At 40.3% G+C, this 26385-nt stretch overlaps 1 protein-coding gene across 5 annotated transcripts; it reads left to right on the plus strand.

Moving 5' to 3' along the window:
- On the plus strand, positions 1 to 26057 carry DCUN1D5 (defective in cullin neddylation 1 domain containing 5). Of its 5 annotated transcripts, XM_027051993.2 has the most exons (8): positions 5 to 139; positions 2016 to 2107; positions 7337 to 7407; positions 7808 to 7899; positions 21611 to 21719; positions 21805 to 21909; positions 23494 to 23596; positions 25734 to 26057. In XM_027051993.2, exons 1-8 carry the CDS (start codon positions 54 to 56, stop codon positions 25787 to 25789), a joined length of 714 nt encoding a protein of 237 aa, XP_026907794.1. In that variant the 5' UTR covers positions 5 to 53; the 3' UTR covers positions 25790 to 26057. The 5 variants fall into 5 exon arrangements, with proteins under 5 accessions (XP_026907795.1, XP_026907794.1, XP_026907796.1 ...); XM_027051994.2 differs by lacking the exon at positions 2016 to 2107 and having other exon boundaries at positions 1 to 139; XM_053204189.1 differs by lacking the exons at positions 2016 to 2107; positions 7808 to 7899 and having other exon boundaries at positions 118 to 139.
- The last annotated feature ends 328 nt before the right edge of the window (positions 26058 to 26385 follow it).

Raw genomic sequence — 26385 nt, forward strand, 5'->3', positions numbered from 1 at the left:
ACAGCGACCCCCTTCCCCGGCTCCCCTGGCCGCCCCGCCAGGGAGGGCGGAAGATGCCGGTGAAGAAGAAGAGAAAATCCCCTGGGGTGGCAGCGGCAGTGGCGGAAGACGGAGGCCTCAAGAAGTGTAAAATCTCCAGGTATCACGTTCCCCCCCCACCCCGCCCTCAGCCTCCCGCGTTCCCCCGTGAGCGGCTGTCCGGGGCCCGGGGGTGAGCCCCCGCCGACACCGCGGGCTGCGCCTCGGGCTCGGGCTCCGTGTGGGCGCTCCGGCGCCCGGGGCCGTGCCCCTGCCCCGCGCCCTTCCAGACCTGGACGGGAGTGCAGACCGGCGGAAGGGTCGCCTCTGGAATTTCTTTGAAGGGGAGGGGATGAGGAGGGGAGCGGCCTGGCGCTGCCCGCCGCCCGGGCTGGGAGGGGGAGCTGCACGCCGAGTCTTCGCAGCGGCCGGTGCCGGAAGGTCCCAGCAGGAAGCCGGCTTTCTGGAAGTCTGGTGGCTCCACCTGCGCCAAGTCCGTGTGCGCGGCGTCGGGAAGGCCCCGCTCGCGGTTCTGTTTCCGGGCATTGAGGACGCTGTTCGCGGTCGACGTGATCGTTAACAATCTGGTCCTTATTTTACCCGGTGCCCCCTCCCTCCCCCCCGAGAAAGAAGGAGAAGGGAGAGCTGAGCTGTAATCACGGCTCTTTGATCCCGCTGCGGCGTGTCCTTGAGGCGGCCCAGCGGCGTGGTGTGCTGCTCGGTCTGCAGGCTAGGTGTGACAGGGGAGTGGTCCCGCATCTGCTCCTCGGGTGTCCGGCTGTGTCGCCGGCGGGCCCGCGAGGGAACGACTTCACTTGCTGCCATTGAGAGGAGACGGTAGTCAGCCTTGTAGACATGATGGCAGAGCTGTCCCCTTGCAGAGGCGTCTGCTTACGGCGGGAGGTACGTAACCTAGGCTCCTCTTCCTTTTTGTCGTTGACGGAAGTTTTCCCGTCTCACTGCGGTTAGCAGAAGAGCCGGTGCACGGTGACACGGCCTCCCGACCCTCCCGGGCCTCCCTGTACCTCGCCCCAGAACTGGCCGGGGCTGCGCCGCCAGCCCGTCTGTATGAAGCAGACACGTTAGCTTTTACTGCTCCCACGTGTGGCCGTCCTCCGTGCGTAACGTGGCACAGTTATTTACACCGAGCACGCTCAGAGCCGAGCCGTGGTGTTACAGCCCAGGGGCCGCTTCGCTGTATCAACCTACAGTTTTCCATGCGGGCCTCCATTGTTAGATGACTCAGCTGCCGAAGGCGCGGCGTTTCCAGGTCCTCGTGCAGGTGTCACTGTTTGAGCTCCTTCGGGAAAGGTCCTCTGAAGTTCATTAAACCCTAAAGGCCGATTTTGAGCTTCCCAAGTTTTAATGATTTTATGGAACGTACGGACTTTGGCGTTAAATAGCTTTGGCTCAATTATTTGTACAAGTATTATCTTTTTATTTGTACAATTTTGTTTTTAATGTGTGGAATTTAATTATACTCTTGGGTCCTAACTCGTCTTTTATCTTCAATCATCCATTTAAGTTTCGCAGATGATCAACAACTGTTAATATGTAATTCTTAAAAAATATTGATTCATTAAGTATCAAAATCTACTTTGTAAGATTTTGTTTTCGAATGTTTGTCTATTTTACAGAAATATAATTTTCACCGCTCTGAAGATTTATACTTTCCCAGCTTAGTCCTGTATCGAGAACATTAGGTTGAACTTCCACATGCTCACTTCAAATCTGGGGAAATGATTTTAGTTGATGTTATTGGACTTTGATAGTGAGCAAAGTAGCATTTCCGGCTTTGTTAGCAAGAAAATTTTACATATAGACTACTGTTTCCAATTTCCAATTGCAAATACAACTCCCATTTTTTCCTATAATACCAGCTGTAAACAAAACAAAACACTTTGTTTAGTTTGAATTGAAGTAGTTCATGTTGCACTTAGCTTTTCACTGAAAGTTGAGACTTGATAAAATTCTTAGGTATTTGTGTGTTTTCTAAGCTATTGCAGATCCCAACCCCCTGCTAGACTAATAAGTGGAGAGGAACATTTTTCAAGCAAGAAGTGCCTGGCTTGGTTTTATGAGTATGCAGGTAATGAAATTAATATAAGAAGATATCAGTCACGTGCTTTAAAAAGTGTTTTGGTTTATTCATTTAACAATTATTTATTGCAGGCCTGCTTTGTGTTAGTGCTGTGACCTGGGATCAAGGTCAAGACTGAGAATTATGTGTAGGCTAAGAATTTGGTGCTATGTCAGGATGCTTTTTCTTTAAATATGTAATTTAGTATGTGCTAGTGGGAGGGGTGAGATTCACTATTAATTCCATTTGTGAACAGGTGCATTTATTGGTTTAAGTCCATTAGCTAAAGGAGAGTTGATATTCTGAAAAACAAACCATGTAATAAAACATTATACACTTTATGTAGTTCTTATTGTTCTTTTGCATATTCTGTTGACAATTTTCTGAACCCAAACTGATATTTTTCTGAAACTTTTTGGAAACGTAGTAAAAGATTTGAAATGCAGATATGTCATGGCACAGCACATTTGCCCTTTGATAATTGCTGTTTAGCCCATCGTTTCTGCCAGCAGTGCAGTAATCCCTACGAACGGAAACACTGGTGTGATACAGTGTGATAAATGCTGTGTTGGGAAGATGCACTGCGATAGTTCAGAGGACGATAGAACCCATAGAACCCAGCCTCATGGTGTCAGGAAGAGCTTCTGCAGGAGCTGTGACTTAAACTGAACCCTGCAGGTAGTGAAAGCTCTGGGCCCATGGTAGGGCTGGAGCTTAAGGGTGAAAGCCAAAGCCAGGGAGGAGACTTTGGTGTTCAGCAAATGTGTGAACAAGAACACTTCCCATTTATTACTAACTTTTTTATAAGTATGTATAAAGATATTTTTTTCCCTTAGAATCTAGGTTTTGGTCTTCTAGAATTCATGATTTTATAGCTTCCCCGTCCTCCTTTTTTAACTCTGATTCTCAGTGTCTAACATAGAATAGTGTAGATGGAGTCACTCTTACATTTCGTGCTAATCCGTTAAGGTCTAAAGTATACTCTGAACTTGAAGTGTAACCCTAGGCTAACAGTATGGAAGGTAAGACCATTGATGTAACTTGAATCAGCTGGATCCCCAAAGTATAATTTAAAAATTGTTTAGTAACAGAACAGATTCTTTCTAGACCAGAAAAACTGCTATTACTGGCATCCCAAGACAATGTCTAACCCAAATTAAATGAAAGGAATTCATTTCTTACTGACCTCCATTTAAAATGGTGACCCATTATTCCAAGTGCCGGTTTTACTGGAATTTATGATATAGAATCAAAAAGCCCCTCATCTTATTTCACTTGTAAAAAGACACCTTAAGATACCATAAAATTAGTGCATTTTTTTTTTCATTTCTGCTCATTTGTATTACCTCTCCTTGGGACTTTGGTGGGTAGCATGAGATTCTAATTAGCTAAACATTTATTTGCTATGCTAGCATTTTTGTAGTAGCCAGCATAATAATTGCTCTGTGTATTTCAAAAATCATAATTATATAATGTATCCTTACAATCATTTTGTCAGGTAGGCAGTGTTACCTCTTTTTAGAGATGAGAAAACCAAGGTTGAGATTAAGTAATTGGCCCAGGATCATACGGTGACAAGAGCGAGGATTCAGATTTAGGTCATTCTCTTGCAGAGCTTATGCTTTTAATGACTACTGTCTTGTCATTTCTGTTTTCAGTATGTACATGGAAACTCATTTTCCTTCTACAAAGAAATATTAGTAAATGCACTTGAAGGCAATTTATCTTATGTATGGAACGATTCATTCAGTAAATGTTTCCTGAGCATTTACTGTGTGTCAGGCACTGATCAGTGCTGGGGACACAGTAGGGAACAAGTTAGACAAGATCCCTACCCTTGGGGGACTTGACTTCTAGTGGGGAAGACAGTAAATAGGTAAGTAAGCAAGATAAGTAGAGATTGTGGAGGGTTATAAATGTTAAAATACGGTGTGGGGTAGGGACACAAAGTTAGAAAGTTTGGATGATTTTCAAATAAGGTGATAGGGAAGGCCTCTCTAGACATTACTCTGGGTGGAGACCTAACTGACCTGGAGGAACCAGTTATTTGCCAAATGAACAGTAGGTGTTCTGTCTTAAAATGGGGGTGTCCCTTATTAAAATGGAGACTGGGAATAATGCACGTAAAGCACTTAGCACAGTACCTGGAATGAGTCAGAACTCATACGTGTAAACCGTTGTTAAAGGAGTAATAGCATTACAGCATTAGGTGGACTGGCTGTGTTTTAACAGTACTGTTCCAGAATTAACAGCATAGCTCCTGTATAGCTCATGGGGAAGGTGTGTTTCATTGAGCACAATTTTTATTCCTGAGCGTCTGCTATGACTGGCATGGTTTTGTACTCTGCACATCTCTAGGAACATTTTATGGTCATAAAAAAAAAATTGATTTTTTGTTTTAGTTTAAAAACTATTTTACCACTAATCTGGTTAGTATAATATCATAGGTGACGTGTGGTAAGCCTGATAGTTTGGCTCTTGCACAAGACCTCTCCTCTTGAGTGATACTTACATTCGCAAGGATTCGTTAATACGTGGGGCCTGTTACTGAACAAAAGCGTGGAAAGTAAAAGGGCACTTTTTAAATCTTACAGAGAACCCAAAAGAGGATAGAATTGCTTAGTTCTAATAAAATTATAAATCTAATAAGTTCTTTTTTTTTTTTTTTATAATGTTTGGTTTTTTTTTTTGAGAGAGAGAGAGAGAGAGAGAGTGCGAGCTGGGGAGGGGCAGAGAGAGAGGGAGACACAGAATCCGAAGCAGGCTCTAGGCTCTGAGCTGTCGGCACAGAGCCCGACGTGGGGCTCGAACTCATGAGCCATGAGATCATGACCTGAGCCGAAGTTGGACACTTAACCGACTGAGCCACTCAGGCACCCCTAAATAATTCTGATAGATTCTAAATAATTTCCAAAGCTTCTTAAGTTGAATGGAAACCTATTTTTTTTGCCTGAGAGTTAAATTCAGCCCCAGAGTAGATTTATTGGAAGAGTATACTTGAGAAAGTAAAACTAACATTATGTGGTCCGGGAAAAGAATATTAGTATTGACCTTGCTTTAGATTCAAATTTGTTATTATTTGCATTGCTTCGGGAAAGGCACTGAACATTTGTGTATGTCGTATGTATCTTGTGTATGTCGTATATATCTCCTTATGACATAATTTAATTTGAATCTCATCAGATTTTAACCACTGGTCAATTCCCCAGTTTCTAGGGAGACTGTTTCATGATAGTGACTGATATTTCTTGATAACAGCTCTTCAGCTTTGTCTTTTGATTTCTGATGATGGCTGCTCTGAGGTCAAGTCAGTTTTCTTTTTCATAAGAAAAATTGACAATGCATTCTTGTTTTGGCTTAAAAAAACCTTTGTTTTCTTCCACTGAATTTTTTACCTGACTTACTTTCAACCAAACCACATGTAGGGGAACATACTCAGTTATATTTTTTAACAGCTTTATTGTATATGTATGCTTTTAAAATTACAATAATTAACACATTCTCATTAAAAAACTTCTCCAAATATATATTGGGAAGTGAAAGTCCTATAATTACCACCCTTTCACCTTTTAACACCTCACTGCATAAATAAGTGCAGTACTTATTTAAACCAAAAAATTAAGCATTTTGGTTTCAGACCATGTTTTAACGTCCTCTTAGCAGCCTGGATCTCGTCTGAAGCTGCAGGACTATATTGGTACACAGACTGGACGGCTGCATTCTTCTGTTAGGACAAACTGTGGAGCGTGGATTTCATGTTGTACTTGTGAACGAATGATGGTGGGTGTAAAGTGCCCCCGCCCCCCCAGTAGCTGTGATCTGGCTTGTGATTTATAAAGCTGGAGTATTTTTATAAGTTCTTAAGAACGGAAAACAAGGGTTTTTTGGGTCACTTTAACAATAATATTTCAAGACTGTTTTCAAAAATCAGAAGTAATAGCATATTTCTATCATATTTCGTAATTGCTTTAAATGGTTCGATCTTTTTATAACAAAGGACAGTTTCAGATGTACAGTGTAACAATTTGATATATGTATATACTGCAGAATGATCACAATAAGTCTAGTTGACATCTCTACCCACACAGGGTTATACATTTTCTCTCATGATGAGCACTTTAAGACCTACTCTCATAGGAGCTTTCCAATATACAGTATGGTATTAGTGATTGCAGTCATCAGACTGGCTGTACGTCACATCCCCAGGATTTACCTGCTTTATAACTAGACGTTTGTTCCTTTTGACCACCTTCATCCATTTTGTCCCCCCCCGCCCCAAACCCTGCCTCTCACCTCTGTATCTACGAGTTTGGGGCCCTTGTTTTTGCTTGTTTGTAGATTTCACAAGTAAGTGACATCATATGTTATTTGTCTTTAACTTCCTTCAATTACAGCATAATGCTCTCAAGGTCCATCCATGCTGTCACAAATTTGTTGTAATCTTACAATAAATTTTGTTGTTTGCAATCTCTCACTTACAAAAGAGACCCAGCAGTGATGTAAATCACTATCTTTTGGGAATCTGATAACACAAAAAAGTGGGAGAATTGGTGTATTGATTTATATTTAGTGTTATAGAGGGAGAAAAATAAGAAACAAGCTAAGTATCATTAAGTTTTGGATGAATGGTAGACATAAGCTAAGTGAGGAATTAAACTTTAGTTTCAATGTTAAGGTGGTGGAACTAATGCTTTGCTATTTTAGAACCAAGATGATCAGGAAAATAGTAGTTTCTTTAAGTCGTTATCTTCATAATATGTATATCTTTTTAAAGTATTAAATTTTATTCGGTTGTGTTTCAAAAGGGTAATAAATGACCTTCTGTTTTAGTAAGAAAACAGGTGTTCTTTGCTTACTGTCTTGAGTAATGGGTTGGGCCTACATGTTGTAGAATTTCTTATACTTTATATTTATGCATTACCAAATATTTTGTTCAGATAGGCTCTCATGAATGATTTTTTAATTGATAGGTTCAAGTTACTATACAGACAAGTGATTGATATTTTTTCTTTCCTTAATTTCGTTTTGTAATGTGGTGTTTCAAGAATATTTCAGAAGTTTTACATTTTAAATCGTATAGCTGATATTTAACACTTTATCAAAGATATATCAAAATTCAAATTTAGTTATTTATAAAAGTTATGATGTATTCATAGATGCCTTTAGTACAATGGCTTATGTTTTATGTTGGTATTAAATTATAACAATAAAATATATAAATTATTTTTGTCTTTGAAGGTCCTGATGAAGTTGTAGGGCCAGAAGGAATGGAAAAATTTTGTGAAGACATTGGTGTTGAACCTGAAAATGTATGTTTTATTTCTAAGTAGAATGGAATACAAGTGGGATATAGCATATTTATAAATGTCTAAAAATTGGGACACTTTAATCTTATATCAAGATTTTGTTTCTTCATGTCTTATACTGTAGATTTTCATTTAAGGTCTTTTTAATCAATTTAAGTTGGGCACTGTTCTCTTAATACAAATGTCATTTGTGATAGAGTGAGAGAGATTCCACCTTCAGAAACTGTTAGAACTTCTTTTAAGAAATTGGCCCACTTCTTCAGAGTTAATAATTCCAGAGGTTATACTCTTTAATAGTTGAAGGATGGAAATAGTTGTATAAAAATGCTCTCCATGATAAAATATAGACATGATTATCTCTGTGCTGACTTTTCCCCTATCCTTTATGTTCTGTTCTTTCCAGATTATTATGTTAGTTTTAGCGTGGAAATTGGAGGCTGAAAGCATGGGATTTTTTACCAAGGAAGAATGGTTAAAGGGGATGACTTCATTACAGTAAGACATTTTTTTAAAAAACAAATTTGATGGCCTATTTGAAGATCTTAATTGATATTATATGCTTCATAATTTTTAGAAGTAAGGTTTCACCTTAAAATACTCACATTGGTTTGATCTGTGACAATCAGTTAGGGTTTGATAAAATTTATATTGTGGTCTTGGCAAAATGAACAGTTACCCCATCTTTCCTATTCTCTGAGAACCTTAGTACAGTCTTATTAAAATTATTGACTCTTCGTGGGTGAATTAGAGGTCTGCGATCAAAGTTACTTACTCACAGATTGAGCAATGAGCAGTTTCCTTCTCTGAATACAGAGTTCTGCCACGGAAGGAGTTTGTTCTTTGAGCTGCCCCAAGTTCTGGGGCCTCTTCAGTTTTATGCTTTATTTTGAAAAGAAATCCGAAGATAGAGTTACATGGCACTTTTGTTGTTTCTTTTTTGCCAAATTAATCTTATAAAGAACAAAAGTAGAAAGCTTATATGGCTCACCTGCAGCTTTCAGCCAAGTTCTGGTTACTTACTTACTGAGGCTGCCTTTGAATTCTTCTGTAAGTTACAGAATTGCCTCTTGATAATAATTTGATCTTGACTTTCCAGAGTAAAGTGTGCTTAGTTGCAGAATCAGTTAGTAATTATGTGTTATTTTTAAATTATGTCATGTTCCTAATGTTCATGCAGGATGTTACTAATGATCAACATTCTAAAATAGAGGAAGCATTAATTGATGATATTTTTGAGCCAAAAACTGGAGGTTAATTAGCCATGTGGTTTCCTATTGTGGTTATGCTTTTATTAACACATTTAACTATTTTTTATTACTTGTTTGCCTGTCCTTACATTTCAGAATACCTTGGTTATTTTTTTCAAGTGTTCATATGGAACTTAAATTTTTATATTTGAATTTTCAGCATCTAATGTTTTGTAATTCTCCTTTTTAACCAGCCTTAACATATAGCTATCTTATGTATATTTTAGGGAAAACCTTTGCTTATATGAACCAAATTATAATTTCTAAGATAGAATATAAAATCAAACCTGTCATTTCAATTACTTATAGGAGAGATGAGGAATCAGACTCCAAGGTAAAGAAAATGTTCACCTAGGTTTATGTAGCTACTTACTGGCAGAGCTAGGACCTGGAATTTAAATTCCCTCATCACCAGTCTAGCATACTGTGCTTTGTTTGCGTCACGTTTCTGTATGTATGTTAGCGTTCTTTATAAAATGCAAGACTGTTAACTAACTTTGAATCATGGTGTTTACAACCAAGTGTGAACTCTGTCATTCATCTAGGTGTCATAACCTACCAATTAAAATGATGTTGATTCTGAAATTCTTGGAAATATCCAACCTGCAATTAGCTTTTTAGAGAAAGATAAAATATAAAATATTTTTATGAATATAAAATACGGAGGAGTATGCAAAGAATATAAACTGGTTCTCATGTAGCTTAGTCTGTTTTATTGAAATTTTCGTCAGTTATAACATGGCTTATTCATTGTAAGACATTTTAGTTGGCACTATAACTGCTTTTTGTACTACTCCTGCTGTATTTTTTGTATATTGCTTGTTTTGAATAATCAGTTTGTGTATTTTAAAACCAAAAATTTTTTCATCATGTGTCCGCATAATTTGATATAACATAAAGAGACTTTGTATAACAGAAACTTTTAAATACAAAGCATTTCTAATAATTATTCTTGAATAACTAGCATCTGGCTTTGGGTACAAGAATAGAAATGGACTTAACCCTTGAACTTCAGTTTTATTAGCACGTCTTCTCTCTAGGAAGTTCACAAGCTGCACAAAATGGAAGCAATGATTTAACACTTACAGTTGACCTAGAGGTTTCCGTTTCACTCCTTTATGCTCTCTTGCCTGTCTGCCTAGAGCCCTGTCTGTGTTGTAGGGCCTTGGAGCTGCTCAAGTCAGGCAAGCCCTCTTGACTGGGAGGGGAAAGAGTTGTGTTTTTCCCCCTCATCTAGATTGCTATGTGAAATACCAAGTATCTTTTACCAATTAGCTAAGTCTTTATTACTCCCTGAATTTCCTTATACAAAACTTGCTGAGGAATACAGTAGTTTAAAATTTAAACTGAGAGACCAAAGAACATATGTAAGTCTTAATTCTTTATTTTATAGTTGCCTTAGTATGTTTGGTTTTATGTTGACTTATAATCATAAAACGTAAACCTTCACAGACTCGATTCCCTTTCCAGATTTTTTAGTATTTTTATGATTTGATTTAATCTGGGCATAGTTATTTCGTGGTCCCTTATATCATAATATAGTTATCGATTGTTTCAAGTTAGTTAATTTTAACCCTTAGAGCTCTGCTAAAGAGTAGAGACAGTGTGGTAGTTAAAACATACACCGTGGTCAAAGGTAGTAGACGGTGATAGCCATGAGTAGTTAAAATCTGTAATTATATAGTGTTGAAATCTGTAATTATATAGTGTTGATCAGCATTCCCAATACTTGTACGTTCATTTATGTTAAGGCTATTGATGCCTACTTTTCATAACTGGATCGCCTTTTTTGTGTGAGAGAATCTGTGGGTATGAGTTGGTACGTAAGTAGACTGGCACGGCCATTTTGTAGGTTTCGGAGGGCGCCATTGCCATCTCTGTGTCGTTGTGTAGTAACAGCCACATTTCTCCTCAGATTGGATTGGATTTGATAGTCATTCACGGTCAACACGTTGTGTAAGCTACTGTGCCTCTTAAGTGCTGATCACAGGGAAGCTGGAGACGTGGCCCCTGCCCTTGGGTAACATGCTGAGAGGGCCGGGGCGGCATGGAAATACTGCGGCGGAAGCCAGGTCGGAGGGGACAGGCGCTAGAGTGAAAGTATGACGTCCTGTGGAAGCACAGCTGGGGGTGAGATGAGTGTCGGCCGAGTAGACGGGAGAGTCTTCGTATGGGTCCCTGAACCGGACCTTGAAGAATGATTAGGATGACGACGGTTCGGGATCTAGGAACATGTTCTTTCTGAAGAGGAGACTGTGAGCAGAGCCGGCGAAAGGAGAGCACGTGCGAAGGAAAGAACATTGACAGAACGGGGCCGCGTCCCGGGGGGTGGGGTAACGGCTCCACGACGGAGGGCCTGAGCCGGCCGGCCGGCGGAGAGAGCTTCGCCCCGTGTTCCAGGTCCCGTGTCGGAGGTTGGCAGGGAGCCGTCGCTCGAGCAGTTGTACGCTGCGGGATCGCCTCCTCTCGTGACCACAGCAGGCCCCTCCCCCGCCCCGGAAGGCGCAGGGTGTGGCGCGCGGACCTCCCTCTTCCTGGTGTCTGCGGGTGGGTGCCAGAGGGCGCGGGTACTTGGCGTTTTTGCTGGCTGCAGCAGAGAGCTCTCCTCACACCTGCCCGCTGGGAGTGGGGTTGGGGCGAGGGCGGAAAACCATGCTGGTGGAGAACACTGTCCTTGGTCGCGATCTTGAGAAAACCGTCAGGACAGCGTCTGACGGGAATGGAAGTACGCAGCTGCCCGTCGGTAGGTGACGAGCTGTGCGCCTTCTGGTCTCCGTTCTCGGCCCTGGACTTGAGGATTGAAGGCGGTGGTCTGGCCTGACCTTATTTAGGGGGAGAGTTGGGGAGCGTCTGTCCGATTTTCCCGCGGGGACGGGGTGCTCTGGGGCGTGTGGTGTGTGACTGCCGCTCACTTAGCATTTGGGGCCAACTGCTAGTTGCCGTTAGCATTCTTCCCCTCTGCTCTCCCCGACGTTCATCTTGACGATTTTTAATTCCCCATCCACATTTCCAGACATCCCCAGGGTGTGCTGTTTTGTTCTGGTCAATAGACCTCATTCACAGAGAGTTCTGAATACGGAACTTTGTGGATAAAACTCTTGCTGTTACAGATCGGGGTGCCACAGCACCTTACTAATTAAGGAAGAGGACCTCACTTAGAGCTAATACATGGATGGTGATTTCTTCTCATTTTAGAGGGCTTTAATGAAGCAGAAATGTAAAAGCCTTCCTTGTTAATCAGATGTTTACAATACTCAAGAAATTAATGTCCAAGTCCTAATGTTGAAATTTAAACCCATCTCCGCTCGTTCTCACCTTGGTGGCCTGGAGAATGGTGTCCTGTTGTGCCGGCGTTCTGTAAAATCTGTGGGGTTTTATTTAGTTGTTCTTCAAAAAACTATCCCTTGCTTTCCGTGATACACTAGTTAAGTATGCGTTTCTTTTTACTTCGGGGGAAATGCTCTTTCTAAACCTCGCAAGTTATCAGGTGTGGACGTTATTAATTGCTGAGTCTGTTTGGGGCCAGGTTAAATGTAAGAATTGTGATGTGTTCACTGGTTTTGCGAGGTCTGTTCAGTCTCTCTGAGACCAGTGATGTGCAAGGTGGTGGTGGTTGTTGTTGTTTTACTCTTCTCCAAGAAAACATTACTTGTTCTTTGTTCGGTTAGATTCTTTCTCTGCTCCAGATTTAGGTAGACGATGAGCAATGGTGTGGGATATTTGGGACAGAGACAACAGTGTGATTTTTTTGAGGTGATTTTTAAGCCATTTCCTTCAAAAGGAGCATCTCACACTGGGAACTGTTGTAAACGTCGAACTTGTGTGTTCTCAAACTCATGGTTGTCTATTGTTGTCATTTTAAAAATGAGGAAACCGAGGCTGAAGGATTAAGTAGCTTCCTGAAACCACATGTGTGGAAACGGAGAAGGTGCACTGTTTTGGGGTGTCTCTCCGTGTGACTTGGAACTTTGTTCTTCACCTCGTGTCCGTCTTAAGCTTACTGAGAGCCCACCCTAAATGACTTTGTGCTCTTTGTCCCTGGGGAGTGTTATTTGCAAAAGGCTGTCATTGTATTTGGATTCTTTTCTCCTTGGTAACTTGTAAGTCACTGCTCGCAGACTTGATAATCTTGTTTGAACTCCAATTTCCTGCTAACCTTTCCCAGGGAGGGATTTTGAAACTTTTTGTAATTAAATAAAGATGTACTTTGTGGCTTATTTTTGGTATTCCTACTTCTGTTTAACAAATAATTGTGGGGCGCTTGTGCACGCCAGGCCCTGAAGAAAGATTTTAAACCCTGGTGGTCGTGAGAGGAAGGCCTGAATGCTGGGAAGTGCCTTTATCGTATGTCTTCCTGAATCTCAGGTGTATTAAGGTTCTAAGGGAGAGTCTGTGTGAAAATGTGAATCACATCATTAAAAAATAAGGTGCGAAACGCTTCTTCAGGAAGCCACAAAGATTTAGAAGATGAGGCCTCTTAGGATGGATCATCACGAGGAAGATCGTACATGTAACTGGCTGCTTAAAATGCAGTGCCCTCTGAACTTACCAGCTCATGACTCTGGAGGGCCTGAAGACACCCAGATTTCCACACAGCATCACAGGCACATGTAATCTGAGAATTTGTTCCTTTTGCATATCCTTCTGGTAGTAGTTAACTACGTTTTCAATGCCATTAAACCTTTGTTTTTCGCATAACGAAGAACATTTGCGCTGATAAATCCGCTTAATGAAATAGTAAATAATACATTTTTTAATAAATAGTAAGAATCTTGTTTCTGCATGAAATATATTGTGCCCTCATTCATACATAGGAACTAGGCCCCAGACAAATTGGATGGTTAACCTATCCAAATTTTGATTTCCTTTTCCGGCCATATGGCAGATAAAATGTGCAAAGAAGCCATTTGTCATGTAAAACACTTAAATGCAGGATAAAACCCAAAAATGTATATATTTTAAAAAGCATGCCTGGACTTCACTGTAAATTAAGGAAAATAATCAGAGGCCAGAAATGAGGAGAGATGGTGATACCATAGGGACATGTAGATCTGACACTTAACCTTAAGGTTACTATCTGTTTCTAGTCACCTAGCGTCTGGCCATTAACTTGTGGTGCATATTCTGAATAGGAGACAAAATGGCAATGCCTGAGTAGGGTGAGAATCAGATCAAAAACTCATATTAAGTCACTGATGTCACACATAGCTAGTAGATGGAGATGTGATTGCTTGGGCTTGGTTCTGCATACGGTGAAGGGCTTATTTCCAAGAGAGTTCTTACCAGAAATTCTTCATCATGCAGATTCAAAGCTGGAATGCATTATTTGTATGACACAAGCCAAAAATGTATTTTACAAATGTCCCAGGTGAGTAGTGTTTTCACGTATATGGTGGAAGTGATTCTTCTGTACAGGAATGCGTTTTAAACAGAAGCCTCAATTTCTGCAGAAAAAGGTTCAGTTTTTAACAATCATAAATTACTAAGCATATTGGGGAACATCTTAAATTTCATAATTAGACTCTTTAAGACTAGTATTTTGAATTATCTGAATCTCAGCATAAAATAACTACTATGTTTAAAGAATAAAGAACGGCCTCAGATGATCAGATTTCCCATGCATAATTAAATCTCTGAAAGTGAAAAACATTAAAGATTTAAAAATCAATGGATGAGTTACGAAGAAGGTGGGTATAGAATCAGTGACCTACAATAGCTGAGGAAAATAGGCAAGAAGATAAGGGACATAGTGGATAATTTTTTAAACTGTTGAGTTTCCTGAATTTTTTAGATATAAGCCCTTCATCAGGTATGTGGACTGCAGGTATTTTCTCCCACTCTGTAACTTGTGTTTTTGCTTCTTATAACTTGGGCAGAGCAAAACTTTTAATTTTGACGGAGTTCACTTGATGAGTTTTTCCTTCTATGAATTGTGCTTTTGATGTCAAATCCAAGAATTCTTTCCCTAGATCCAGAGAATTTTACCTTTCGGTTTTTTTTCTGGAAGGGTTTATGTTTTTATATTTTACGTTTAGATCAGTGATCCATTTTGAGTTAATTTCCTTAAAGGTGAGAGACAGGTTTTGGTTTATTCCTTGCCTACAGCTGTCCACTTGCTCCATAGTTCATGTTTTGAAAAAGGTCTTTTCCTCCTTTGAATTGCTTTTGCGCCTTGTCCGGTATCGGTTGGACACGCCTGTGCGTAGGTCTGTCTCTGGGCTCTCTGTTCTGTCGATCTGTGCCTTAAGCCTCTGCCAGTACCATGCGGTGCTGCTGTATACAGAATCTTGAAACCACAAAGACTGATTGATCTCTTTTCAAAATTGTTTTAGCTCTTCCAAAAATTTTAGGATGATCTTTTTATCTGCAAAACATCTTACTGAGATTTTGGTTAAACTACGTAGTGAATTTGGGGAGGATTGACCACTGTTTTGAGAGTCTGAATACATGCAAGATAGCTATGTCTCTCTTTTTGGTGTTTGATTTCTTTCATTGTGTGTAGTTTTCAGCATACAGATTCTGTACATGTTGTGTTAGAATTACATGTGAATATTTTGTTTTTATTTTGAGCCATTTATTTTTAATTCTAATATCAATGTATTAGTTTCTAATATGTAGCAAATACAATTGATTTTTGTGTGGTTGTCTTGTATCCTGTGACCTTGCTGAACTCACTTATTCTGAGTGTGTGTGTATGGGTGTCTTCCTTGGGTTGTCTACATAGACAGTCATGTCCTATGATTATAACACAAAATAGGGAAATAGGGACCATCTTATTTCTTTTCCGCTCTTGCATGTCTTTTATTTCCTTTTCTTGACGTATTGCATCAGCTGGAACTTCTACCATTGTGCTGAATAAGCCTGGTGAAAGTGGACACCCATTCCTTTGCTCCCTAGCTGTGAGTTGTTTGTAGATGCTCTTTATCAAGTTGAGGGAGTTGCCCTCTGTTCGTGTTTTTCTGTGAGTTTACACGAGTTGATGTTAAATATTTTAAGTGCTTTTTCTGTATTAAATCATCTAATCATGTAGTTTTTCTTTTAGAGTGTTAACACTGTGGTTCCATTAATTGGTTTTGAATACTGAATCAGTTTGCATACCTGGAATATATCCCACTTGGTGTATAATTATTTTTATATGGTGCTGAATTCTTTTTGTTAATATTTGTTAAGGATTCATGAGGGATATTGGTCTGTTTTTGTTTTTGTTTTCTTATTTATCTGAGGATATAATAGACATAACATTGTTCGTTTTGGGTGTACAACGTAACGATTCAATATGTATGTATTTTGGGAAATGATTACCACAATAAGTCTAATTAACATCCATCATCATAGTAAAATTTTTTTTCTTGTGAAAAAAAATTTTTTTTGATACTGCCTTTAATCGGTTTTGGTGTCAAGGTAAATCTGGCTTTATAAAAGGAATTAGGAAATTTTTCCTTAGAATTTATCTTTTGCAAGGTAGAACATAGAATTGGTCTTCAGAGATTGGTGGAATTCTCCTGTGAAACCATCTGAACCTACAGGTTTCTTTTTCAGAATTTTTGGGATTTTTGAATTCGATTTTTTAATAGTTACAGGGCTACTCAAATTACTATTTATTTCAGATCGTTGTATCAAATTATTTGTTTCATACTGTGTGTGTTACAGTAGTTTTTGTTTTTCAAAGAATGGGTCTATTTTGTCTAAGTGGACATATTTATATCCTTTTCATGTCTACAGGTCTGTAATGGTATCTTTTGTTTCATTCCTGATATTGATAATTTTTGTCTTCAGTTTTTCTCTTTGTCATTCTTGCTAGGGACTTGTCAGTTTTACTGACTTTCTTTTTCCAAAGAATCAGCACTTTGTTTCATTGATTTTCCTGTCTCATTTTTCTGTTTTCAATTTTACTGATTTCTGCTCTTTCTCCTGCTTGCTTTAGGCTTATTTTGCTCTTCTTTTTCTAGTTTCTGAAGATAGGAGGTTAGATTATTGATTGAGATTTTTTTCTCTCAGAATATTTGCATTTAGTTCTGTGAATTTCCCCCTCAGCACTGCTTTGGGTCTCACAAAATTTGAGTTGCGTTTTTATTTTCATTGAGTTCAGTTTTTTTTTTTTTTGGTTTCCATTGAGACTTGTTCTCACCCATGGATTGCTTAGGAGTTTGTTTAGTTTCTAAGTGTTTGGAGATTTTGCTTTTATCTTCCTGTTACTTCTAGTTTGGTTTCATTGTAGTCAGAGAACATATCCTGCGTGATTTCAGTTCTATTATATTTGTCAGCATTTTCTCAATGGCTCAGGCTGTGGTCTCTTGGGTTCTGTTGTACAGACACTCGAAAAGAATACGTGTTTTGTTGTCATTGAGTGGCATGTTCTGTTAGTGCCAGGTGGATCTTGTTGGTTGGTGGTGTTGAATTCTTTCCTGATGTAGTGTCTAGTTGTTCTGTCGGTTCCTGAGGAAGTGTTTCAACAGAGGAGTATTGAAATCTCTAACAATAATTGCATATTTGTTTATTTCTCCTTTTACTTCTCAAGTTTTTGCTTCACTTTGCAGTTCTGTTGCTTGGTGCAAACACTTTTAGAATTGTTGCATCTTGTGGGGCGCCTGTCCGACTCTTGGTTTCCGCTCACATCGTGATCTCACGGTTGTGGGATGGAGCCCCGTGTCAGGCTCCACACTGTCAGCTAGATTCTCTCTGTCTCTCTCTTCCTCTGCCTTTCTCCCTGGTCGCACGTGCTCACGCACTCTCTCTCCCTCTCTGAAACAAACAAAACTAATCGTTACATATTTTCGGTGGATTGACCTGTTATCATTACATAATATTCTTCTATGTTCTGATCATTTTCTTCACTTGGAAGTCTACATTAGCTCATATTGATGAAGCTGCTTCTCCTTTATTTTGGTTACTGTTTCCAGAATATGTTTGTTTTTGTCTTTTACTTTCAGTCTGCCTATGTTGTGTTTGAAGTCCATTTCTTCCAGATAGCATATGGTTGGGTCACTTTGGTTTCATGGGTTTTTTTGACCTGCTCTGTTAATCTCTGTGTTCTGATTGGTACAGGCTACTTAACATTTAGTATAATTATTAGTACATTAAGGTTTAAGTCTGCCCTGTATTTTACAGTTCAGACTTTTCCACTTGGTTCTTTTTTGTTAGATTTCTTTTCCTAGACTCACTGTTTCTTTGCTGAGACTTGCTACATTTTCAAGGGTTGTTTTATTGGGTCCATAATTGCTCATTGAACCATTTTCATCATAGCTGCTTTAAAATCTGCATCAGATAATTTTAAACACATCTTGTGATTTCAATATTTGCACGTATTGGCCCTCTTTTTACATTCTGCTTGCCATCTTGGTTGTTGGTATGAGAAGTGCTTTTTTATCGGAACTTGGAAATACTGAGTATTATGTTATGAAACTCTGGATCTTATTTAAACCTTCATTTTCGCTAGCTTTCTGTCACCACCTCATCAGGAGGAGGGGATTCTTCATCGTTGTAAGCAGACAGGAGAGGTCCCGCCCCCAGGAGGCCTCCACAAAGAATTTCTGGGTGACACGGGCGACACTGCTGGGTGAGCGTGATGGTGTAGCCCCGCCTCCTCCCAGGCACCCTTTGATGGCCCAGGGCGCTACTCCTTACCCCTTGCTGGGAGCGGAGCTGAAGTCCTTGTTGTATGTGGTTCCCACTGACGGTGCAGGAGGTGGAAGGGGGGCCTCTACGTCCGTCCTGGGGTGGGTGGGCCGTGCGGTCCTCCTTCAGTCTGCTGGCAGCTGTGGGCACTGAGCGGGCTTCTTCTGTGCTGTTTGAATGGAGAAGAGTATCTTTTCTAAGCTTGCTTTCGTGCTAGGCTGCTCAACTTCTGCTGGAGGGAGAGCAAGTTTTTGGTTTCTGTCTACCCCATTGGCATTTCTGGTTTGCTGACTCCTTCATCTCCAGATCTGGTGGAGAAAAGGCAAAAGAAAACCCAGGAAGCGCCCCACTGTATTGTTCCTGAGAATCTCAGAGTTCTTTCAGTCTTGTGTTTGTTTTGTGTATGTCTCTGGCTTTTAGTGGAATGAGCAGGAGCCAAGGATAAAAAGTACGTTGACTTCATCATCCTGGAAGCAGAAGGTATTTGTCTACTAAAAAAAACAAACGAACCTTCTGTCCCCTTCCCACACTATTTAGTGTCGATTTCCTCTGCTCCCTTTTGGAACCAGATTCTTTGAAAGCATTTGGCTGTACACTTGACCTTTGAACAACGTAATTTTTATTGAAACCTGGAAATTTTGAGTATTATGTTATGAAACTCTGGATCTTATTTTTTCTTTGTTTATTTTCAGAGTGGGGAGAGAGGCAGAGAGAGAGAGGGAGAAAATCCCAGGCAGGCTCTGTGTTGTCAGTGCAGAGCCTGATGTGGGGCTTTGATCCCATGAACTGTGAGATCAAACCAAGAGTCGGACGCCCAACCGACTGAGCTACCCAGGCGCCCCGACTCTGGACCTTATTTATTAAACCTTCTGTTTTAGCTGGCTGCCACCAACACCACCTCAGCAGGAGAGAGCAGGAAGCCCTCCTCACTGCTGGCTGGCATGGGACTTCCTTCACAGTCAGACATCTGCATGTAACTCTTGACTTCCCCAAAACTTACTAGTCTACTGTTGATTGGAAGCCTTTCCCATGACATAAACAGTCAAATAGCATATTTTGTATGTTAAATGTATTATATACTCTGTTCTTACAGTATGGTAAGCTAGAGGAAAGAAATGTTCTTAAGAAAACTATCAAGAAAATATATTTACAGCACTATACTGTATGTATCGAAAAAAATATATCCCCATATAAGTCGACCCACACAGTGCAAACCCTTGTTCAAGGGTCACCTTTATTTTCTCTGATTGCTCTCTTCTTAGTGTCTGTTAAACCTATTCTACTAAGACTTTTATCTCTACCAGTCCTCTGAAGCCATCTTGTCAAGGCATCATTTACAAGTGAATAATCAAAGCAATAATACTTATCAGAACTGGGCTGAAGCTTTAATTGTACTTAGAGGAAAATCTGTAGCTTTGAATGTTACATTAGAAGAGAAATGGGGCGCCTGGGTGTCTCGGTTGAGTGTCCGGCATCAGCTCAGGTCATGATCTCACGGCTTGCGGGTTCAAGCCCCATGTCAGGGTCTGTCATGCTGACAGCTCGGAGCCTGGAGCCTGCTTCACATTCTGTGTCTCCACCTCTCTCTGCCGCTCCCCAGCTTGCGTGCTCACTGGCGCGTGCTCTCTCTCAAAAAATAAGTAAAGATTAAAAAAAATTTAAAAAAAAAAGATGTTTAGAGTAAAAGGGAAAGCAAACCTGCAGTTGAAATAATTAAGAAATTCTGCCAAGATGATTAAGAAAAACAGAAAGCGGGGCGCCTGGGTGGCTCAGTCGGTTGAGCGTCCGACTTTGGCTCAGGTCCTGATCTCACAGCTCATGAGTGTGAGCCCTGCGTCGGGCTCTGTGCTGACAGCTCAGAGCCTGGAGTCTGCTTCTGATTCTGTGTCTCCCTCTCTCTCTGCCCCTAACCCACTCGCATTCTGTCTCTGTCTCGCTCAAAAATAAATAAACATTAAAAAAAAATGAAAAAAATTAAAAAAAGAAAAACAGAAAGCAAAAATAAATAATAATACAGAATAGAAAATACCTCACCTCAGTGAAAAGACCCAGATGGCTTTTCAGCTGATTTTGGCCAAATGCTAATTCCAGTGTTTAGTAAACTTTTTCAGAAAAGAGAAAAAAAAGTAATAATTATAATTTCATTTTTCTAAGGCCTATGCCATGAGCTTGTTATCAAAATTAGTGAAGAGAGTGTGAAGGAATGAGATTTACCAGCAAGTCTCACTTACGAAAATAGCCAGAAAATCTAGGAGTGTACGAAACCGGTAACAAACATTACTCAGTTTGGCTTATTCTAGGAACGCAAGGTTTAATCAACATTAGAAAAGTATCCAAAACATTTACACCTTAATAAAGTTAGGAGTCACCTGTCACATTGTGGGTTTAGAATGGTCAAGGTCTTAGTTAAATTTGGGTGCTAGATATCTCTGGTACATGATGAGAACTAAGTCCGTTCTGGGAGGAATACTGTGGGTCACGGTAGATGGCACGGCCCATGTGATGAAAGGGAGTCAGGTGTATGCTCAGAGATGGCAACCTTGCAGTTAGGTTTTGGTGAGTTAGGTTTCGTCGGCCTGTTAGAGGGAGCACCACGTCGAGTAGAGGCTGTGCTGACACATAGCTGTGGTCAGTGTGCGTGGTGAGTGCGGCTTGACCGGAGCTCACGGTGTGGTGACCTGGTTCTTGCTGAGCAGTGGAACTCGTGTCAGCCCGTGGGAGAGCGTCTCTTTGAGCCTTTAACTGGTTTCCTTCCTTGGCATCTGTACCTTATTTGAAGTCAGGTGCTGCCACTGATTGCCTTGGTGCTTAGTCACTGAAAACGTAGGAATCTGAGTTTATGACAGAAGCACTAATACAATGTGTTAATTTTCTCTGTGTTATAGCCTGAACTTTCAAAACCACTCATGGCTAATCCCTGTCACCAAGCTGTGCCTGAGAATTTCCACTGAAATCTGTGACCGAGGCCTGGTTCATCTCCTCTGTTCTGCCATCTTCTTAACTTTACATGTAGTAAAAGCACATCTTCTGAATCTCTTCTTGAGACATACTCATGATTGTACTGGAGCTTTCGATTGAGCCTTTTTTTTTTTTTTAAAGGTCATTGGACTGAATTTCATTGGTTGCCAGGTTTTCTCTTTTTTTCCTATTTTCCTTTTTATCCCATTGGTCAGTACGAGGCAATATGTTTGTTAGTAACTCTAAATTTCTGAAGCAGAATTTTAAACCTAGATTGATTTCATAGATGCACTCACTTTCTTCTCAATACGTTTCTTCTGACCCCCTAATGATGCTTTTATTTAATTTTATGGATTGTATAATGTATTTGGCTTTTTTAATTTAAGGTGTGACTGCACAGAAAAGTTACAGAACAAATTTGACTTTTTGCGCTCACAGTTGAATGATATTTCTTCGTTTAAGAATATCTACAGATATGCCTTTGATTTTGCAAGGGTAGGTAGAATTTCCATGTTTTGTAATTTTAACATTTTTTTCATCTCGGAACCGCACTTAGGGAAATTTTTTACTTCCATTGCAGGATAAAGATCAGAGAAGCCTTGATATCGACACCGCTAAGTCTATGCTCGCCCTGCTGCTTGGAAGGACATGGCCGCTGTTTTCAGTGTTTTACCAGTACCTGGAGGTATGTGCACTGTTCTCGTCTGGAAGCATTAAATATTAATTGTAAAACTTACTCTGAAAACGTACCTTTAAATGAGGAAACATAAATGGATTTTTAGATAGTGTGTTTTTAAGAAAAACTTAAGTAAAAAGTTTCTGATAAATTGTGTACATATGTCATTTGTAGACACAAGTTCATGTTCATTAATATATTCTGTACGTGAGATACTTTCATTCCAGCCTTGCAGCCCCCCTCCCCCCCCATGAAAAAAATGAACCCTCAAATAAATTTTAGCAAAGACGTTTTTCACGCAAAATTAGTTTCTTGGGTTTTTGACAGAGAACTGATGCTCGTGTACAAATGTTATGCTTCTAAATCGGGTTTCAGGTTTCTTTGTAAATCACCAGCTCTTAGGCTGATAGCCACATAAGGGAACCCGTTGTGTGTAGTGATAACACTTTCCTTTTCACTTGGGTTCAGTCTAAATAGTTAGAATTAAAATGTTATGCCCACAAATATGAGAATGACTACTTAAATGTACTAATAACAACTTTAAAATGTCTGCTGAATTTATGAAGAAAGTGTTCATTTAGCAGGTTTAGCGTAGCACCTACTACCGGCAGTGGTTTTAAGATACTGTTCTTTTTTTCCACTGCTTTCTTTGGTTTTCTGTTTTTGTGCCTTTTCAATTTCAGGTTTTTTGGTATAGATCCCACCGTTTCTTGAATACAGATGCTTTTGCTTTTTGGTTTGAAAATGATTTCTCATAAAGCTGATTATCATAGCGAATTCCCCAGAGTAATTTTGTTGAAAGCTTCTGCTGAGAGGCAGTCATGACCAGGACTTGAGCGAGTGGGTTTCAGGTACACTTAGATCTTTAAGCCTGATAGAGTAGGCTAGGAAAGGCTGGTAAAGTAGACGTTTTTGATGAATGTTATCCGTCTTCCTCCTGTTAGTAGTTCGGGGCAAAAATAAAGAGGACTGAATCTAAAAATAGTCACCTCTACAGGGAGCTGAGAGGACAAAGTATTTGCAACGCTGATTATGGGGAGGGTGTTTGACACTGTTTCAAATTAGGTTTTATCCCTGTTCAGCAAATGAAGAAATGGGCTCTGTTGTTAAGTAATGTTCCCAAGGCCACTCAGTTCAGTGACAGAAGTGGGGTTTGAACCCAGGCCAGTACTCTTTCCACTGCCTACAAAAGCACCAACTTCAAGATGTGGCGGAACATTAAATCTCACGCATAGCAGTCTCCTGGGAAGCCGCGTGAGGGAACTTGGTGTATGTAGGATACGCTGTATGACTTGATTTCAGTGACGGTTATAGAAGTGCCTACACAGAAGACACTCAGGCGTTTTATCAGATCGGTACCTTTGTTGCTCCTGTTACTTCTCAAAAATGAAGGAAAGATAAAGAAAAAGTAGCTTGGATGATGTTAACATGTGAACGGCCCTGAGGATTCTCTTAGAAGCCCAAGTGACTAAAGAGGACTAAGTGCTTTAAGAAAGACCAAATCACAAAAAGATGGCATAACTAGATTTATTTAAGTCAGAGCCTTAGATAACGCTTGTTCTGTATTCCAAATATTTATATCCTCTTCTACAGCAATCGAAGTATCGTGTTATGAACAAAGATCAGTGGTACAATGTGTTAGAATTCAGCAGAACCGTCCATGCCGATCTTAGTAACTACGATGAAGATGGTGCTTGTAAGTATAATAACCGTGTTTTCCTAGGAAGATGAAGTTCTTGAAACTGTTACGTGGGAACACGCGTTTGTGTAGCGTTTACCATAAAGAATTTAAAGTTGCTGCCGGTAACTTTTCTTATGGAATCATGTTGAAGGTGTGGGGGAGGGCTTACGTTAGAAAGTCTGTGCTGACAGGTGGAATGTTGCCAATTTCTCAGAAATGTAATGGAGCAGTATAGCTAAGGTTAAATGATAATTTCTGCATGTAAAAGCTAAAATTCTGCTTTCCTGCCTTCCCTGGCATTTTCCTATGGAAGAAAAGAACAGTCAGGATTTAAATAGAGGAAAGCAAAACCTCAGGTACAAGAGAAAAACCTTCAGGGCTAATCACGGTGCCCACTGATGGCATAGCGATTATGCCACAATAAGTTCCCGCAGAAATGCCTGAGTAAACACTCGATGAAATACCATTTTTCAGTCGTTCAAGTTAAGATATCTGTCCATACTCTTCAGTGGAAAGGGCAGAATACCATAAAACAGATCCTTGAAGTACGCTGTAGGATACATTCCTATAAAAGTAAATTGAAACGTGGACTTCTGCGACCCTGAAGATCATACAAAATGCTGAAGAAGGGATAACTTTATTCTGCCTGTAGTTTACATTGTGACCTCTCCCCCGGAATGTTCTAAAATTCAGTAATATTTTTGGAAACAGCCCTTTGGTAGCAGCAGTAAGCTTGCAGGCAGGCCTACACATGTGTATATTCATGCGTATTTTGAGTCAACATATAAAACAATTTTTGTATAAAAATAAAGCTTCCAGATTTGTTTGAAAAAGCAGAAAGTCGGGGGCGCCTGGGTGGCGCAGTCGGTTAAGCGTCTGACTTCAGCCAGGTCACGATCTCGCGGTCCGTGAGTTCGAGCCCTGCGTCGGGCTCTGGGCTGATGGCTCAGAGCCTGGAGCCTGCTTCCGATTCTGTGTCTCCCTCTCTCTCTGCCCCTCCCCCGTTCATGCTCTGTCTCTCTCTGTCTCAAAAATAAATAAACATTTAAAAAAAAATTTAAAAAAAAAAAAAAGAAAAAGCACAAAGTCTGACTCAAGTATGTGAGGAATTAGTGACAGAAGCCAAGTAATAGCTTGTGTCCAACTTGCGTCTCGCTTCGCTGGCTTGTAGCTACGCCACCAGCTAGGGTGCTTTTTGGTTGCCGTTTATGATTGTCCCTGTCGGCCGATTTTCTTAGAGTAGGGAGGTACGTCAATAAAAAATGAGAGAAAGACCATCGAGGGGTATGTGTTTTAAGAAAAATAGGGCCAGCGTACTCTTTTCTGGCCACGAGTTTTCCCCTGTTTTTCAACGAACAAAAACAGTGAGCTCATGTAAGGAATGGCTTCTGTAAGGAAATGAGTGTGGACCCCCTGCTTTATGTGAATGTCTTTTTATTTATTGTTTTTTTATTTTTAATTCTTTTAAGGTTTATTTTTGAGAGAGAGAGCGAGCGAGCAAGCATGAGCAGGGGAAGGGCAGAGAGAGAGGGAGACACCGAATCCGAAGTAGGCTCCAGGCTCTGAGCTGTCAGCACAGAGCCCAACACAGGTCTCGAACTCATGAACTGTGAGATCATGACCAGAGCTGAAGTCAGCCACTTCACTGACTGAGCCCCCTAGGCACCCCTCACATGTTTTTTCAGTATAGTTTTTAGGTCAGGTGTTCATTAGGCACTTGCTTTGTGTTTAGATTTATACTCGGTCCTGTTACCTGAACAAAATAATTCTCTTATATGGCCACTCCTTCAACAAGCTTACATGCTCTTGGTGATGTGATGTAGAAACATGTTGAACACTCTCCATATTCCTTAATAGAAATAACAGTGCTGTGAGCATTTAGACAAAGGGAGCAGTCAATCTTGACTTAGTTATTGGAGAGTTCTGAAGCCATTGCAACCTTGCGAAGGAAGCTGCAGCAAATACCCCTTGTGGAAAGTCTCTTCTATCAGGAAAGAGCAGGCCGAGAAAGAAAAGCGCTAAGTAGCCAGCAGGACAGGAAACACACCTTAGACGCGGGGGTCCGTCCTCATTACCACCAGAACTTGGGGAGAGTGTTTGTAGTGGGAGGTCTGAGGTCACTGAATTCTAACAAATGCTTCTCTCTTTCTAGGGCCTGTTCTTCTCGATGAATTTGTTGAGTGGCAGAAAATCCGTCAGACATCATAGCAAGAGCTCTTGCAGAGAAAATGCAAACCTTCTGATGCCCATGTGTGTACAGGCTGATGAGAGGAGAAATCCAAAGGCTGCATTTTCCTTCATGTGAAAGACTTCTCCTAGTACTTTGTTTTCCTTTTTTTTAAAAGGAAGTTTTCTTGTTACATGTGATGGGCATTGAGCCACACCTCTTCTGAGACTGAGTATCCAAGTTTTTGTTTTGGGTTATGTTTATAACATTTATTTCAGAACAATAAAGATTCAGATTTGTGACAAAGGCCTTAAAGTGAAGATGTCCCTTGAGTGTCAGAGTGGTATTTATTTTTGTAAATTTTAATTCTTGAATTTTAGAGGATCTTTCTTGCCATGGATTTGGAATTTTAAAGATTCTGAACAACCTTAATATTTGGGAGTGTGGCCTGCTGATAGTATGGCTCATGTATTCATCTGTGCACTGTTAGGAAGAATGTTGGCTTCACCTCTGGGATGATGATTTTCTGATTCAGGAAATAAATACATTTCTGGATATTGGGCGTTCTCCAGCTTTCAGCTCTGGTTTTGTGTGAAAGTACCATGGTCTTATGCACATACTTTATCTGAAAAGTTTA

Source organism: Acinonyx jubatus, chromosome D1 (assembly GCF_027475565.1).
Source record: "Acinonyx jubatus isolate Ajub_Pintada_27869175 chromosome D1, VMU_Ajub_asm_v1.0, whole genome shotgun sequence".
NCBI classification, from domain to species: Eukaryota; Metazoa; Chordata; class Mammalia; order Carnivora; family Felidae; genus Acinonyx; species Acinonyx jubatus.

Bases quoted from the DNA above. Each gene is read 5' to 3' on its own strand.
- DCUN1D5 (XM_027051993.2), top strand. From the start codon at position 54: ATGCCGGTGAAGAAGAAGAGAAAATCCCCTGGGGTGGCAGCGGCAGTG. The intron at 7,900-21,610 runs GTAAGACATTTT...TTTTAATTTAAG, and splicing joins AAGGGGATGACTTCATTACA to GTGTGACTGCACAGAAAAGT. The intron at 21,720-21,804 runs GTAGGTAGAATT...CTTCCATTGCAG, and splicing joins ATGCCTTTGATTTTGCAAGG to GATAAAGATCAGAGAAGCCT.